The sequence below is a fragment of the Mixophyes fleayi genome, chromosome 7 (genome assembly GCF_038048845.1).
Source record: "Mixophyes fleayi isolate aMixFle1 chromosome 7, aMixFle1.hap1, whole genome shotgun sequence".
Classification (NCBI taxonomy): Eukaryota; Metazoa; Chordata; class Amphibia; order Anura; family Limnodynastidae; genus Mixophyes; species Mixophyes fleayi.
In genome coordinates, this window is record NC_134408.1 from 105,762,770 (window position 1) to 105,780,913 (window position 18,144).

Genomic DNA, 18,144 nt, shown 5'->3' on the forward strand with positions numbered 1-18,144 from the left:
AATATTACTAGGTCGAATATATTTTGGTTTCTAGTTGGTTAGTCTACTATTTCGGACAAGTAATGATCTTTTAATGTGCTCAGAAACCTGTGGCCCCTGGAACCACAAGTCTCAGTACTCCAATCAATATCTGGATAATTAAAATCCATCATATAACTTGACCTAGTTGTGTAGCATTTTCAATTTGCTTAGAAGTTGGGTTTCCTCGACCATACTAATGTCTGGCGGTTTATAACATGTCCCTATCAGCAACTACTCTGAACTTCTTCATCCACTGGATATTTCCACCCACAGTGCCCCTATATTATCCCCAATATTTTCGTAAAACACTTCCTGTTGGTATTTGTGCAACTGAACAGGGAGGCGCGAAGTTTAGCGCACCCCCGGTATTCACCAGGGACCCCCGTAAGGGAGTTTGGGCTTCACTGCAAGTGGGTGACCAGATTGTGTGTCTCCAATAGAGTCACCAGCATAGTGACAGGAGTTTACAGGCGCAGTCGAACAAATCCGGGACAGAACCAGCCAGACAGCAACGTATGCAGGGGAGACCCGCAAGATAGTCAGAGTAGGACAGGAGTCGATAACCAGAGTGAGCAATAAGGTATAAAATCACAATCCAGGAAAAAAGTCAAAGGAACAAGCTGGGTCAAAAGCCAAATGAAGGTGCAGGAATCAGGATATACAGGAAATGCTGGAGCTGGCTAGTGAACTAATAGTCTGGCACCCTAGAGGGGCCAAAGACCTTTTTTAAATACACGAAGATCAGCCCTGATTTGGCAGGGGGAGAATTTGTGGTCAGGGCACAGCTGGCCGCCATTGAAGAGTTGGGAGGACGAGCCATTGCCTCGCAATGGGACGCGAGTGCTCTGCACATGCACGGGCTGAAAACCAGTAAGAGCATCTTAATTGCTGAGCAACTGGAGGCAAGCGGCCCAAGGAGACAGGCAGACATAACCTGCACCCAAGGGAAGTGTGGGAATGGCGCCTGACACGTGTATACTTGGCTTTAACACTGGCTTAATATAAAGACATACTCCTCCTCCCCTTTTATTTACCCTATCTCTCCTGAAGAGAGTATTGTCCTCCAAGTTGACTGCCCAGTCATGTGTATCATCCACCAAGTCTCAGTGATTCCTATATCATATTGCTCACACATTGCTACTAGTTGTAACTCCCCCATTTTACCTGTCAGACTTCTTGGATGTGCAAGCATACACTTAAGTCCATTTTTTTCCTTCTGTATTCCTTTTTGCTTTGATATTCCTGTTTTTCTCACTGGCTTTAACAAGGGCCTCTCCTAAATGGCAAGGACTTCCTTCATTTCAAGTTCATCCTCTCATCCTACAGTTCAATATTCTCCCTTGCTAAAAAATCCTTCTTCAAGGTTCTCATCACTTCACAATCATCCAATCCCTGCCACCTTTTTGCCACTTTAAGCACACTACTTTGCCCCATTCCTCCATTCCCATCCTCCCTTACTGCCACTGACTTTGCCTAGTTTTTTAATTCCAGAATTGAGGCCCTTAGACATGAAATCTCCTCCTCCCAATGATTTTCTGACACCAGTACCACCCAACCCTCCTCTCATCTCCTCTGTTCCCAAACTCCGCTGACTAGGTGGCATTCTTAACTCCTCCCTCTCCTGCACCTGTCACATTCATTTTCTTGCCTAATCCTGTCAATTCCAGCAACATCATCCATATAAGACCCTTCCTCTCCCAGGACACAACCAAAACTCTTATACACTTACTGACTTTATTATCTTCTCGACTACTGTAACCTTCTCCTCACTGGTCTCCCCCTCTCTCATCTTGCTCTTCTTCGATCTATACATAATGCTGCAACTAGACTTATCTTCCTCTCTCACCATTCCACATCTGCCTCCCCTCTCTGCCAAGCATTTCACTGGTTCTACTTCCCCTACAGAATCCTCTTTAAACTGCTCACCCTCACATACAAGACCATCTCCAATCCACTTCTCCAACCTCATCTCCATACATACTCCCTACCACCCTCTCTGGCTGGTCAGTGAACATCACCTTTCCTCCCCTCTGGAAACCACATCTAACTCCATTATTCAACATTTCTAACATACTGCCCCCCAGCACTTGAATGATCTCCCTAGTTCTATCAGACTATCCCCTAGCCTGTGTACCTTCAAACGGTCATTGAAAACCCACCTATTTAGAAAAGCCTGTCAGTCCTCAACTTAATTATTTCACCTTATAGTACACCTTATCCTCTTTCATCCTCCATCTCTTGCTTCTTGTCCTCAGATCCTCTTACATTGGCTTACCTCATGTGTCAATTGTTTGTCTGCCCCTTTCCCTTTGGATTGTAATCTCTAGTTAGCAGGGTCATTTTTCCTCCTGTTATAATTACCTAACTGTGAGTTGTAGTGTATTTGTTTACTGTATTGTACTGTTATTCCATGTACTTTCTTGCTGCTTGCCCTCTGTACTGTGCTGCAGAATAATGAGTGCCCTATAAATAAAAATTAATAAAAAAAATAATAATAATAATAATTATAATAATAATAATAGAAAAGTACATGTTATAGCCCACATTTTTTAGAAACAAGGTGCAGGCTGGTTAAGGTGAAATCCTTTGTTTCATCACAACAAGGTATGATAAATTCCTTTTCTTCACAGAGTTGTTCAATAGTAAAATGGTTAACTTAATGATGGAGTTTACCAAAGGCCAAATAGTCCATGATGAGACTGACAAGTAATGCACGAATGCTGGAAAATATTTACACATTTTTGCATAATATGGGTCTGAGTAATTAAGGAACTTATCTCTCTTTTTTGTGTGTATTGTACGAAATTCCCTTCTGCGCATATCCAGAACGAGGACACTCAGCCGTCAACAAAAGCAAGTCTGCTGCGTATGCCAAAGCAAATAACAGTTATGACGGTCCACGATTTTGGGGGAATGAATGGGGCGGGGAATGGGCGTGTACCCATACTCGATGGACAATGTGGGCGTGCCAAACTCAAGCGAATGCAGCCACGTCGGAATGAAGCTCTGTGTGTGTGAAACTTTCTGCCGCATCTCTTGAACCAGCTAAAGGGCTAGTCTAAGTCCTGAGTCAGTATCGTATGCATGCTATAAAATGTGTCTGCAATCAGGAATAACTGCAAAAAATTATTTTATGTACAGTAGACATTAAGGACAGCCTAACCCTAATATTTTCAATGGAAAAAAAATATATATAATTTTTTTTATACAATTTCCATTTATAATCATTAATGACTATATTATTGACAGGTAACATTAATTGATTAATTTTTTTTTCCTGTTCCTTTTGAAATTTCATATTCCGCATACGTATTGTACGCATCCTGCAGTGTCTGGTCTAGTACAGCAGAGTGAACCTACACCCATAGTCATCACCACACGTATCTTGAGATCCGGAGTATACAGTGCCGATTTACGTTCCGTTGAGAACAACGGCACGATGCGCTCAGTTTGCGTGCCTTAATGACTCTGGCCCTATAAGTGTGCACATACCGAAGACTAAGGGCTAGATTTACTAAGCTGCGGGTTTAAAAAAGTGGGGATGTTGCCTATAGCAACCAATCAGATTCTAGCTTTCATTTATTTAGTACCTTCTACAAAATGACAGCTAGAATCTGATTGGTTGCTATAGGCAACATCCCCACTTTTTCAAACCCGCAGCTTAGTAAATCTAGCCCCTAGTGTAAAAAAGCAGACACAATCATGAAAAAGAAGGCATTTTTTTGTGCTTCACACAGCCATTGGAAATGACAACCAAGGTATAGACACACAAACCAAAACTATATGTGATATACTAGAGTAGTCGGATACTGAAAACTATTTACTAAGAAAAGTGTTAATAGAGATATATATATACTACTTACCATCCTTTTAACAATTATTATTTTAGGTCCAAGAGTTTTACTGATAGTGAAAATATGCATGAGGCGTAAGCAAAAAATTACAAAATCTAGTGACAAAATTATTCTTCCTGGATAAAATGTTGCTGGAATTAACCTGTAAAACAAAGATTAGAAAATTAGATTGACAATGACAGGATTTGTATACTTACGATAATTCCATTTCTCTTATTCCATTTGGGAAAAGCTGCTATCTTGGGGTAAAGAGGGCTTGTGCTGAAGTAAGCACATAATTCAATCTTGATCAAATCTGTTTGAATCTGTAGCTCCTTCCCTTATACACCCCTTTACCAATGAATAATCATTCATTTTATTAACAAAGTCCCATAGGATTGGATAGAAAGGATCAACCAGCCTGGTATAACTATTCCACAAAAGGAACACAACACTCGACCATAACAACCAGAATATACAAAAAGGGATGAGCATGTAGAATCAGAGAGATGGATTTAATTTAAATATAAAAATCTTCTTCACCCATGTTTAGGGGACAGTTCTAGCTTGGGGACGTCCGAAAACTGCCCCTAGGGGATAAAACAATCAAACATAGCTATGTGCAAAGCATTATATCCAAAAAAAATTGTGAATATATGGAAAGAGGACCAGGTGGCCACCCAATACAACTGCTCGGTTGAAGCTCCATGCCACTATTCCCCAAAATTGTTCAATGATTTGGTAGAGTGGTCTCTGATATTTTCTGGAACTGTCTTTCCAGTGGTGATATAGTACTGTGGAATTACAGGTCTAATCCTTCTGGTAATGTTCTTTTTTTTGCCACTGGCAAGCCTCTTTACAGGGCATTTTAAAGAACTAGAAAACTATCAGTGCTACACAGAGAATGAAGTTCTATCAACGTAAACTTTCAAGGCTCTGACCATGATTCTCAGTGAAGAGACTCTTCATTTTCCAAGGACAAACTCTATCCTAGAGCAGGGATTACTATATCCAGATTAACACTACATTGGTCTGGAATGCCAGTTTGGTGCACAGGACAGCCAATCTCTCCTGTCCCAGTGCAGAAGATGTGTGGCAAATAACCCTCATTGTCACACACATATAATATATATATATATATATATATATATATATATATATATATATACACACACACACACACATATATATATATATATGTTAGAGATGTGCACAGACCCCCGTGTTTTGGTTTTGGATCTGCATTTACTTAAAAACTTTGATTTTGAGCTTTACTTATTTATTTAATTATTTATAGTATTACCATTAATTTACAGTCATTTGCAGTCTATTTCATAATAATCTTTTCAAAATTGTCAACATTTTCATCAACTTTAGCCAAAGGGTGCTACGGGCTGGCAGCCTAAAATTAGTGACAGTGCAGCGGCAAAAATGCAAGGCAGTTTAATAAAAGATACAATCCCTATGAAACAGAGTGGCACAATAATGTGCATAAAGTGTGGGATTCCACCTCATTACTACCTCAAGCTTTAGTTGGTGGCATGGCAGGTTATTTTTTTGGAAGCTGCTGTAATGTTCTACATGCAGTCTTTGTATGCCAAAAATGGTCAGAAATTTTATGGGCCACAGACATCATCTCCTGCACTGATCTGAAATTCTGCACCACCAAGTTTATTGTATGTGCAAAGCATGATACATGTTGAAAATCACCCAGTAGTAATGCACACACAATCATCGCTCCATTATCGCCAATGAGGAATTCTGAGGAGAGTAATAATGGGATGAGCCATTTTGCTATGACATTCCTGAGTTTTCTAAACAGTTGGACACTGGTGGGCCTGATTCATCAAAGCACATATCTGCCGATTTTGAGCGTATTGTACACAAAATCACTCTGCGCATGCCCAGAAACGTCTGTGAATGCACTTCTTTCCATGCCCTTGCAAGCGCAAAGGACACTTACTACAGCCTACGATTTTGGGGACTGAACTGGGGAGAGGGGCATTTTGTCATAGTCAATATACAATAGAGGCTTGCCAAGCTCGAGCACATGTAGCCACGTCTGAAATAAGTCCTACACATGGCAAAGTTACTTGTTTTTCTGCCTTATCTCTTCCTCCAGCTAAAGGGCTTGTCTAAGTTCCAAACAGTATTGATGACAGTCTCGTATTCAAGCTATAACAAGTGTTTTAGCAACTGTAAAAATGTATTTTATGGTCAGTAGACATTAACAACATTCTAATAAAAGTGTTTCATTTGGGAACAAATATCAAAAATCCCATTTTTTATTTTTTTTAGTGTTTTAACATGAATACCTTTATTATTATCAGGTAACAATAATGTAAGATTTATTTTTATTGTTCTGTGCGTTCTTTTGCGAATTTATTATCTACACAGGTACTGGACACATCCTGTTGCATCCAGTGTACTAGAGCACAGCAGACCTGCCCATGATATCAAAAGCAAACGTTTCTTGGGATCCGTGCCTTGCTGAAGTCTAAATACATGCGTACAATACTGAATGCTGGTTGCGCACAGAACAGTGCCTTGATGAATCAGACCCTGGTATGTTTCTTTGTGAAACCAGTGATACAAAGATTTGCTTGTCTGGTGAATGACAATAAATTGTGTACTTGCACTGCTATGCTGAAAAGGATGAGGAGAATGATGAAGAAGCTACTGGTTTTGCTGCTACTGATGGCGATACACCTTCCCAGTAAGCCACTACTTTCATGTAGTCTTTTGTGTTTGACCACTTACGCATCCATAGTTAAGCGTATAGTCAGTACAATGGCATTTTGCAGCGACTGAATTACTTATTGTTTAAACTCCTGGTACAGCTGAGGAATTGCTGTTTGGGAGAACTGGAATCATCATGAAATTTGGTAGCATGGACACATGACCTCAAGTAATCGGCTAAAACCTGATGCACTGATGGCAGGAATTGGACGCACATCCAATGTTAATATAGTTGTCATGGCTTTCGTGATCCTTTGTGCAGCAAGTTGCTGGCTGTCAATTGCATGACCATTGTTAAAACTATGCTTACTCTTCTTAGTCCCCTTCTGTATAGATGTATCACCGCAGCAACTTCAGCTGTAGCATGCAAAGATGTTTCTTGGGAATCATGGATTGCATTAGAGGAGTCAAATGGAGTTGGACAGTTGGATGCTGGACTACAAATTATGAGGAAGTTCATAATAAAGGTGTTAACCTTGAAAAATGCATGAGGTGTCTATCCATTTAGCTGTTAGCTGATGACAGGCTGCCTGATACTATACACAATTTTCCACCTTTTTAAAAACTACTTGAATGAACTAGCTGCAAATGATGTAACAGGGAGGAGGTGCCTAGATGATCCATGTCCCTACCTCTACTTATTGTAGCATCACAAAGGCTACAGATGCCCTGACAAATGTTGTCTGGATTAGGATAAAAATATTTCCAAACACAAGAGGTGCTTTTTTGTTCTTATGCCCTGGCATGACAATGTGCTGATCATGGGCATGAGGTAGTACTACTAGTAGCTGCATTACATCAACAATATCGTCATCCATCTCGTTATAATGTAGTTCAAGTACAACACTTTCATTTTTAAATCCACAATTATTCCCCTCATCTTCTTGCACATTTTCAGGTTCCAAAAGTAGCATTCTTTCTATTTGAAAATCATCATCATTACTGTGAGTGTGCGGAATTAGTGGCGCTATATAAATAAATGGTGATGATGATGATGATACTATTCCTCACATTACCAAATGGTTGAGAAATTTGAGAAGGAGACTGCTTTATAATTACAGAGCCAGAATCCACAACGTCAGACACACGTATAGCACTCATGGATTCATTAGACTCTCCTCAGGTTTTTGTGAGTGCCCAAGTTCAGCTGCAGTGTTCTTTTCAAGCACTGATGTTTCGGTTTTAAAGGTGATAGACCTACACTGTGAGTGAGAAGGTGGTGCATGGGAGGTTAGGGAAGATGCATGACCATATTGGGCATTCTGGCAATGGGCATTCTAGTATGATTACCAGCAGTAGCAGATCCCCTACTTGAAAAAGTGGGCATGGTCTGAGCCTTTTCTTGCTACTGAGGGTGGCGTATGGAATGTTAGCCTTTTTCCCTTTTTTGGACAAATCATCACATCCATCAAAAACTTCTTACTCCTACTGCTTACATCAAGAGTTCATGATGGCAAACAGTGTGTCTGATTAATTAAGGAAAGTTAAGTAAAAAAAAATGAGTAAGTATTCTCCTGGACAAAACCATGTTGCAATGCAAGGGGTGCAAATTAGTTTTCTATTTTGCAAATAAGTTAAATATGTTTTTTCAGGTAGCATATTTGTAAATACCAACATGGAAAAAATCTTGACAGTCTAAATACGTAGATGGACAAAATACCGTAATGGATAAAATACAGACCGTTTGATTGCCAACAGTGACAATGCCAACAGTCACACTGCCAGCATTAAAGCGGCAATGTGCGCAAGTCCACCTGCAGTAAACAGTAAAATAAACAAATAAATGGGCTGGCAGCACTAGTGTTAATATGACTGCAAACAAATATATTGATATTGAAAACCTCTACCAGACTCCCACCACTCAAGTATTGGGAAAATGGATTCATCTCTCCTCCATTTGTGGTGGAGAGGGGCACAAGGCAGGGCTGCCCACTTTTACCACTGCTGTTTGCGCTTGCTCTGGAACCAATGGCGGTAGCATTAAGAACCATCCCAAATTACTTTGGCATTCGTCTGGGGAGGTGAGCCAATAAACTGACGCTCTTCTCAGATTATATGCTGCTCATTGTTTCTAACCTCCACAGGTCTATTCCTGCTATTCTGAGCAGCACACATAGGTTTAGTTCTTTTGCCGGTTATAGAATTAACTTAAGCAAGTCTGCGATGATGCCCCTATCAGGAGCCACTGCTATTGTCCAAGACCCAAAGATCACATTATCTTTAACTAAACTAAAATATCTGGTGTGAGGATATCGGGTTTAACATAACCTTCTGCGCCGCACAGCTTGCCTACACGGTACCTACCCAAGGTTCAAAATCAACCAGGCAAATATCAAAATAATAAAAATAAATTTATTTAACCAAATGGTAGCACAAAACAGCAATACACATATTTAGATAATAACTTGCAACCAATAACACTACAGTCTGGCACAGCCAACATACAGTGTATAATAAGACACCTCACCAGTATCCATGTCACTCTCAGGGACTGCTGTCTATCAATCCAAGCTTATCCACCTCTCTCCTTTAAAGCTACCAGCAAAGGTAGTGGCCTTGAGTCACTGTCACTCCACTTTTGGCAGACACACAGCTCCCCAAGACCTGGAGAGGTCCATCAGGGCAACGGCAGTACTCCAGGGACGCCAGCCTGACTTTAGCTATCACTTGGTAGTGAATGCCAGTTTGCTGTTCTCTAGAGCTCTCAGTTAAGCCCAAAAATGATCTCATCAGCATTTCCAGGACCTGCCTGATTGGTCCTATTCTGTCTTTACCTTTTCACAGGTCAACATACAGACAAATGGAATAGCAGATGAGTCACTCCTGATTTAATTAGGGACATGCATTGCTCTGTGGCTATACAGTAGAGTTTGTTTAAACAGGAGAGATCCCAATCCAGACACATTTACATTTAAATACACAATGCAGTCCTCTGTAGTTAAACATAGAGCTCACCGCTAAACAAAGACAAGATACCCCCTGGTGTGATGTACATTCATACAGGACTGGTGGACAATAATCCTTTTGCCTAGACTGAAACAATGGACTTGTCTGCAAGATAACAATACATGCTGGCAGACATTTTAGCCATTTTCAAAATAGAATATACAAGTCTAAATATGACTGAGAAATATGGGGAAGCAGAGGGCTAGATAAAGTATATGTTTTTATAGTCCGCAGTTTGTGAGAAACAAGATGCAGACAGGTTGAGGCGATATTAATACCTTGTTTCCCCATATCTGGGTATTTACATTCTGGCCAAACTGCGCAACCTCTATGACTAACTACCCGCCCATTATCAAGAAACTGACTTCACTTCTGACTAACTGGCACAATCTTTCTTTGTCCTTACTGGGCCGCAATGCTGCCATTAAAAGGGTCAGTTTTCCCTAAGCTGTCCTACCCCATCCAGATGCTTCCGATCTGTCTCATTAAATTTTACCTACATACTTGCACCACATTATTCTCACATTTTTCGTGCCAATCCAAAAATAACAAATAGCTAGTAATAGACTGATTCTTGGGGAAACCACAATGGAGGCACATTATATGCTTTTGTAACGTTGTCTTATTTCGCTACATTACAGATTGGCTCCTATGCCGGGAATACGAACCAGGCATTGGATGCTGCCCTGTTTTACAAATACTCACTAGGCACTCTCCTTAATTTACCTAGACCTTTGATACCACCCTCATATCCACCATAACATTTTGTTTAAATTGTTTATATTGCATTTTATTTTATATGTTATTTCTCCCTACAGCACTTTGTTTTTTTTTACATACCCGATTATAATGGGGTATAAATCATATTATAGCAATAGATTATATTATGTTCTATTACAGTACTGAACACAGGGACTAATTTATCAAAATGCAAAAAGCACTTTTGCTTTAAAAACCTGATATTTTTTGCCAGCAAAAGGGCTTGTTTTTGCATTGGACTATATATTAATAGGGTTAGGTTATTATTTGTTTTAGGGTTAACCTAAAACAAATATAAGCGTGCTACTGGTAGGAGGAGCAGAGCACTAGGTGTCAATCTGACACCCTGGCCCAGAGCTAGATCAAGGCTCTGGGGGGGCCCCGGGTACCTTAGACAGGAGGGGACCCCTATGATGTAACATGGTTATCATTTTATACAAATACACAGGCAATACTATGTGCTTTATAGTTAGGTGCATGCAGCCATTCCTTCACGTGCAGTACAGTGTGAAGCGGAACATACCTCTCAATTGTCTTTGCACTCAGACCAAATCCTGGCTAAGCGAGATAGTCACCCAAATTCTGAACTGCTCCAACAGATTCAGGACAGTTGGCAGACTGTCCTCCTCTCTCCTACCTGTTCTTGTTACTTTCACCACTTGTGGCTGCTGGTGCCTTTAGATCAGTTGCTGCTTGTCTGGATCCTCAAATGATGGAGGCCCTATTTGGAAAAAATATGGGTACATGAAATGTAGAAAACTCCAACCAGCCTCTGTGTTAAATCAGTATAACACCCATTTTTCATAAAGCCTCCCTCCAGCCCAAACTTAAAATAACAGTATTCACATTTGATAAATACATTTACTTCCCTCCAACTAGCCCTGACATTAAATTAATAACATACACATTTAATAAATAGACCTATTTCCCCTCAACATTAAATACTATTCCCATTTAATAAACAAACCAATTTCCCTCCCTCCAAACCGCCTCAGCAATAAATTAAATAGCATTTAAGTTTAATAAATATAAACATTTCCCACAACCATCCCAGGCATTAAATAATTCATAATCACATTTAAAAAATAGACCTAACTTTTACCAGACAGCCCCATATTCAATTAATAGCTCTCAAACCACCCAGCATTAAATAAAACCCCATCTTAACTTCATAGGCCCCACTAATAAATTTCCCCACCATCGACAAATAAAATGGCACCCATAATTAACCCCCAACCTGCACTCCACCATTAAATTAAGATCCCCCTTCCCTCACACATTATATTAAGATACTGGCCCACTCTCACACACAATATATAACCTGGACCCCTCTCACACACACACATACACAAAATAAATATACACTGGCCCCCTCTCACACACAATATATACACTGGCCCCTTCTCAAACACAATATGTACAATGGTCTCCTCACACACACAATAGATACACTGGCCCCCTCAAACACACACTATATATACTGGTTCACACAATGTACTGATACACACACAATAACCTGACACACACACAATAACCTAATACACACACTATACACTAACATGCCACCTTCCCACCCCCGCCAGCATTACCTTGTTCCAGCCACACCGCGCTGTGTGTATGTTCCTCTTCTCACATGGGACAGCACCTGTCACGTAGTGCGCGTCCCATGTGCCACCTGTAGAAGGAGACAAAGAGTGGAGGGGAGGGAGGGGGGTCAGTATATATTAAACATATGTAGATGTAGACACTCAAAGTAAAATAGATGCTGGAGTGATGTCGAGTGATGGGATAAATAATCTCTAGAATATATGATAGGTATATCTATGATGCACTATAAGGACTGCACTAACACATGTTGAGACATAAAAAGCTCTTTGAGACAATGTGACTGTTCAGTTACATAACTACATGACACTTAGAGAGCGATTAGGATAGCTAGGGTAGTGGCCACAGTATACTCTCCCTAGGATGGTGACTAGCTCAGGTAGAATAAATTAATATTTTTGCTGAATTCATTGATAAAGCGTTCTGCTTGTGTATATATAGTGCTGTTTAGAAAGGTATTCTGAACAAATGTGATGTTGCTGCTGCTTTTTTTGAATTTTCTTTTTAAATTTGTTTTTTTAATTGATTTTACTTTAATTCAATTTTGATTGTCCTTATTCTATATTCATATTCATTCCTTCTATGTTAATATAAATTATTATACAAAGTCTGTACACTATAATGTGATTATATGGAATATGCAACTGTAACATTGATAGACATTAACATAATGCACTTTCTGAAAAATAATGTGCAGACAGACTAAAAGCTACACGACCAAATTAACGGCGGAGACAAACATACATGGGATTTTTAACATTTAACCACTGCTAATTAACTGACCCGTGACAGATGATTAAGATTCACAACAACACATTTAAAACTGAACTCAAGTTTGGACAAGTCCCTTGTACTCTACTCTTAAGAAAGTTCCATTTGAGGAATGAAAGACGTTGAACTAAGCAAATTCAACATACTTACTATACTTACCATCAGAAGACAAATTGTCTTTTAAAGCACAGATTTTTTTTCATTCAAACAAAGCTGCAAACCACAACGAATGATCTACAGAAAGCAGCAGTATCATGCAGCCCCCCAGATCGTGGTATATGCCGATTATACTCTATTTCATTTAAGTGTTTGTTATGTTTTAATACCATTAAATATTTTCATTATGTGACAATCTATTCCTGGAGGGTGAAACTGGCTACACAAAATCAAAATAAATACTATCATTGATAGCATTGCAAGACACAGATGCCACAGGGAATCAAGCACTAGGATCTAAAAGCAACAAACACAGGTCCATATTTAGATGTAAGTGCCTTATGACTATCTATATTGTATTTATTAAAAACATTATAACACCGCTTTTTTCTGCATGTTTCCACCACTGTGTAAGCTGGACAATCACACCATGTGAGAATAGCGATAGCACATAAGATAGACTTATGCTGGGACAATTCTTCTCAATTATATTGAATATAGACACAGACTGCAAGGTTGGTATTTCTAGCTATCTCACTGCTCGTTATGGACTTAACAATGCATTATTAGAAAGAAGTAATTTGATACAATTTGTCAGTTCTGATTCATATCACTGCTATACATTTATTAACAAAGTTTATCCTGTATGTAGCATGGACTGCTTTTTTTTCTGTTAATAAATATTGCAAATTGTAAAGACAAAAATAACACATAAGACAAGAGAAAAAGTAGGAAATAGGGTGCAGAGAGTGGGAGGGAAAGGGTGGGAAGAAGAGTGTGGGCAAAAGGGGAACTCCTCGCAAACCCGTCATCTAGTGCGCCCATCCAAAAGGACCACTAGAGATAGGAGGCTTATCACAGTCTATAAGGGAGCAGTAGGATAGAGTTTCCTTAAATTTGAGTGTGTGAAGCCACATTGCCGTGTATTCAGTAACTTTCTTTTGACCAGAGGGGCAATGTCATCAATGAGCCTATAAAGTTCAATCCTCAGGAACCATTCTCGCATGCCGGGAGGGGTAGGGGATCGCTAATGGACTGGAATAACCGCTATGGCTGTGCTGCTCAAATGTCAGAGTAGAGATTTTTTATATTGAGAAATGGGAACATCTAGGGAGCTAAGCAGCCAGAAGTCAGGGCCTTCTGGGACTGGGCAACCCATGATTTCCTCTACAACTGTTTCTACCTTCCGCCAGTACATAACTATGAAAGGACATGACCACCAAATATGAAGGGGGGTTGGTCCTGTCCCTGAGCCACATCCCCAGCATGCCCCTGAGACACCTGGGTGCGTCTTACTCAATTGAGAGGGACACATGTACCAACAGGAAATAACTTTGTACCACATCTCCACCACCGAAAGGCTGGTAGAGTTTGCCAGGGAGTATTGAAATGTTCTAGCCCAGAATTGGTCTAAGGTAGGATAATAAGTTCTCTATCCCATGCACTAGCATAGCCAGGCAGGTTGGGTTAGAGATGAAATAGTGTGTTTTGGTGTTGTGGAGATGCAGCACAACTCCTCAAAGCCAGCATAAGTTCCTACCCAATTCCTCCATAACAGCTTTTGTCTATAAATAATGTCTGGCCTGCAAATACAGCCAGAACTCTAATGCAGGCAGGTCCAATTTTTCCTGTGGATAAGAGTAGGTGCATACAAGTCCGTTGGCAACCAGCTGATCACTCCTGATTGCCTTACAGGTGGAACCATGCCTTGAAAGCCCCTAATGTCAGTCCAGGTTAGTAGTCATGGGGGTGAGGGGAGACAGGGGAGAAGAAATCATTTTTTTTACGTGCGTAATCTAGTCCAGCATTGAACCATGGGTCCAATAGTGGGGTGGGAGAAGTGTGGAAATTTGGACAACCGGGGGAGTATGGTGGTGGAAGTACCGATCGCCTGTCCCTCAATATAAACCCACTGTTTAGAGAACACTTCTCTGGCCCATTCCATGACCCTATTGAAGAGTACAGCTTGATAATATTTAGCTAAGAGGGGTAGCTGGAGGCACCGGCACCCTTGTGTCTTTCGCCTATATAAAGTATATAAAGTATATATACTTTATATAGGCAATACTTTATATAAAGTCTCACAAAGGGTATGGTGGAAGCAGCAGCTGAGGTGCCTAATTCAGCAAATGTCACTCTGCTCCTAATCTCAGTGTGCTACAGTACTGCAAACACAAAAGTTGTTTAAAAATAGAAAATAAATAAATAGAATGCATTTTATTGTTGCCCTTGGCAGCATAGTGTAAAAGCACCACACTCCATGGGACTTGTTTTAACAATAATAGTATGTTGGTAGAAGGATATAGAAGGGGGCAAGCCTATGTACCACATTGTAGCAGTGTCCCTCAAATTGGATGAAATGGAAGGTTAAAAAGGTTATATATACCATCTGCTGTAAACCGAAAACATATAAGAAATCACAAAGAAGATTTGTTATCACATGGAAGCATAAAGTCACAGACTGAGACACAGACACAGGACAGGCGCTTTCACTAGGCAATTTAGAGACAGTGAGAAAGGCACTAATTAGGGGCCCATATGAATTAGTGAATCATGCAGTGTTTTTATTTTATATTTATTATTGGTGCCCCCACATTAGGAGCTGGCCTAATGTGGGGGCACATCGGTTGCTATCAGTTGCTGCTTATACGGGGGAGCAGCAACCGATAGCTTTTTATCTGTAATGTTGCCTGCTGCTACCTTTTAGTAGCAGTGAGCTGGGATTGTGGTGCTGAGCTATGCTGTCACAGTACAGTGCCAAACTTTCCGTTTGACATAGAGGAAAAGAGGATGGCAGTATTTGAGGGGGAAGAGCCCAAGGTGCCCTGGGGTCTTCCACCAATCCTGCATATGGTAGGCAATAAATAAACAGGAAAACATATTTCATAACTACCTGCAAATCAAACCACTAATGAAGATCAGAATGGCACAAACATCAAGTTTATTCCAGAAGTCATTGATGTATAATGAAGCTTGCTTCAAAAGTCCAAATCCATCAGGGTCAATTATCAACTGCAAAGACAAAACATATTTCTAAGCAATGAAAATAATTGCATGCATGACAGTATACTAATGTTGTGAGAGGTTATATTGGGATAGGTCAAATCAAGTGAATATAGTCTTATATAATGTTGTGGTAAGCCCTCCTTATTCTTCCTTATTCTTACAGTACGCTGCTTCTTATAATTCTTATAATTGACTACCAGTATCAATTCAAGTGGATAATTAATACTTAAACAACTTAACAACTTAAATTATTGCTATCATACACAGGGTTGTAACATAGCATTGCTAGGCAACTTGGAGGTGCATTTGACATGAATGACTATTGTAAAATGAATGAGACATTTTAAAAGTATAAATGTATTTACTTTATATATTAAAGCTAGCAATAATACCAAAACCATGCATTTTTCATTAATATATTATATAATAGTATTCTTTAAAAAATTAACTCCAGATATTTTGCAGTGCCTTCCAAATCTATTACCTTAGGTAGTTACCTCAGAATACCTCTTTAAAGGCATCCAAAAATACAATCAAACTACACTCATGGCAGCAAAATGCAAGTCATGGATGAATTGTGTTAAGGAACACAAACACTGATATTAGAAAATTGAATACATGTTCCATGGCGAAGATCCAATTCCGTGTTGGAGCCTCGCGCGATGAGGTGTGAGCATAAAAAAAAAGTGATGTCTTATGTATCATATTACCCAGAAATTCGCACAGAAGCACATCACACGAGGCCACAACAGGACTTCAAGCTGAATTGAATCTCCTCCTATGAGTCCAGCTCCTGCTGTTTTATACAAATGAGAGGACCGGTATATGATTAAAAAAACACACACACAGCCTAGTGAATCTGCTAAACAGTGTGGTATGTGTATCTGCGGCACATGCTTACTCCCTTAATATGATTACAAAAGTGTCTGAATGAAACATGATATTTGGACATCAGTGCTGGGAAATCCTGGAATTATTCCAGGAACATTATAGTAAATTCAGCAACAAATTCAGGTTCTTCTATGGGAACATAAGCAATAGTAAATACATATAATAAAGTGGTCAAATTACACCTATATATATTTTGCAGTTCAACATATACAATTCTGTATGACATTTCTAAATTAGACTAAATGTATTTACATTATTCATATACATGTTATTATTGTTATTTATTTTTTCTCTCTGTTCCTACCTGCCTTAGTTCCTCACAAACCAGTGAAAAGAGCCAGAAATAAATTACACGCTCCCTCCAGGATGGCACTGGCTGAAAATCAGTCATTAGCACATACGCAAAAAGCAAGAGAAAGTCGAAGTATAATAAGATATTTAAATGAAAAATGACTACGGGTGCCATGAAGAAAGCTTGAAAACGTTCAGTGAAGGTCATACAATATGTCTTTTTAGACACACTAGCCTTGGTTGCTTGAGGTCTAAAAATAGAAATAAAATAAATTTTAAACATGTTCATAACAACTGCATTTATATTAATGTGTATTTTTTTAAACAAACTGTAAATCCACTGTTTGATATGAAAATATGTGTATATAAGCTAAATAATATGTCTGAAAGTGTTGTGTCTATAGCTAACAAAATATTTCCAGCATGCTATTTATTCCAGCTTTCAGAGGAAGCAGGCATTCATTTGGAGGTGGTGCATCTCTATTTAGCAGGAGTGTAAAGCTAGCCCTAATGAGAGTGGTTTGCATGTCTCCAAGGTAACATAATTATTTATAGACTGTAGATTGGTGGATTTATGCACCAGATAATTCAGATGGGAGGAACTAAGCCCTAAGGAAACATTAAAACAATAAAATCTGGCAAAAATTATGGACTGAGGCTGCCTAACACAGCTGCTCGTCTGATGCTCCATGCTGCTCTCACTGATCTGGTACAGTGAGTTGAGATATTTTATGGAACCAATTACCTGAAAGACTGAAGATTAACAATTATAATTCAACTGGCAATTGTTTGCTTTGTTGCTGCCAAATCTCAGCTCTGTGTATTGGAACGAACTAGAAGATAATCCATCATCCGTAAATTAGAAGTCTAGTCCAGTAGATCTTTAGCTATCTGACCATATCAAGCAAGAAAAGCAGGTACTGGTCATTCAAGGATCCAGGGATAAATGCATTAAACAGCGGATTCTGCAAGTCGCCAATATTCAGGCGACTTTGCAGAGGAAATTTAATATGGCAATGGCTTTCAAGGTAACTTTAGCTTTCATAATCCTGACTTCAACAGTCATAGATAACCCTGGAACATACCGTTACACCCATTTCATGATGTTGACTGACTCTGCCATCTC

The 18,144-nt window shown here is 39.5% G+C and overlaps 1 protein-coding gene across 3 annotated transcripts in view; it reads right to left on the reverse strand.

The window, feature by feature from the left end:
- Nucleotides 1–18,144, reverse strand: part of TRPM2 (transient receptor potential cation channel subfamily M member 2) — a 168,724-nt gene that overhangs the window by 76,396 nt on the left and 74,184 nt on the right. For all 3 annotated transcript variants that reach the window (XM_075180247.1, XM_075180246.1, XM_075180248.1), the window contains exons 16-18: nucleotides 17,032–17,269; nucleotides 15,724–15,842; nucleotides 3,885–4,017 (exon numbers count right to left, since the gene is read on the reverse strand). In XM_075180247.1, coding sequence (XP_075036348.1) covers nucleotides 3,885–4,017; nucleotides 15,724–15,842; nucleotides 17,032–17,269 — 490 coding nt within the window. The remainder of the gene's footprint in view (nucleotides 1–3,884; nucleotides 4,018–15,723; nucleotides 15,843–17,031; nucleotides 17,270–18,144) is intronic.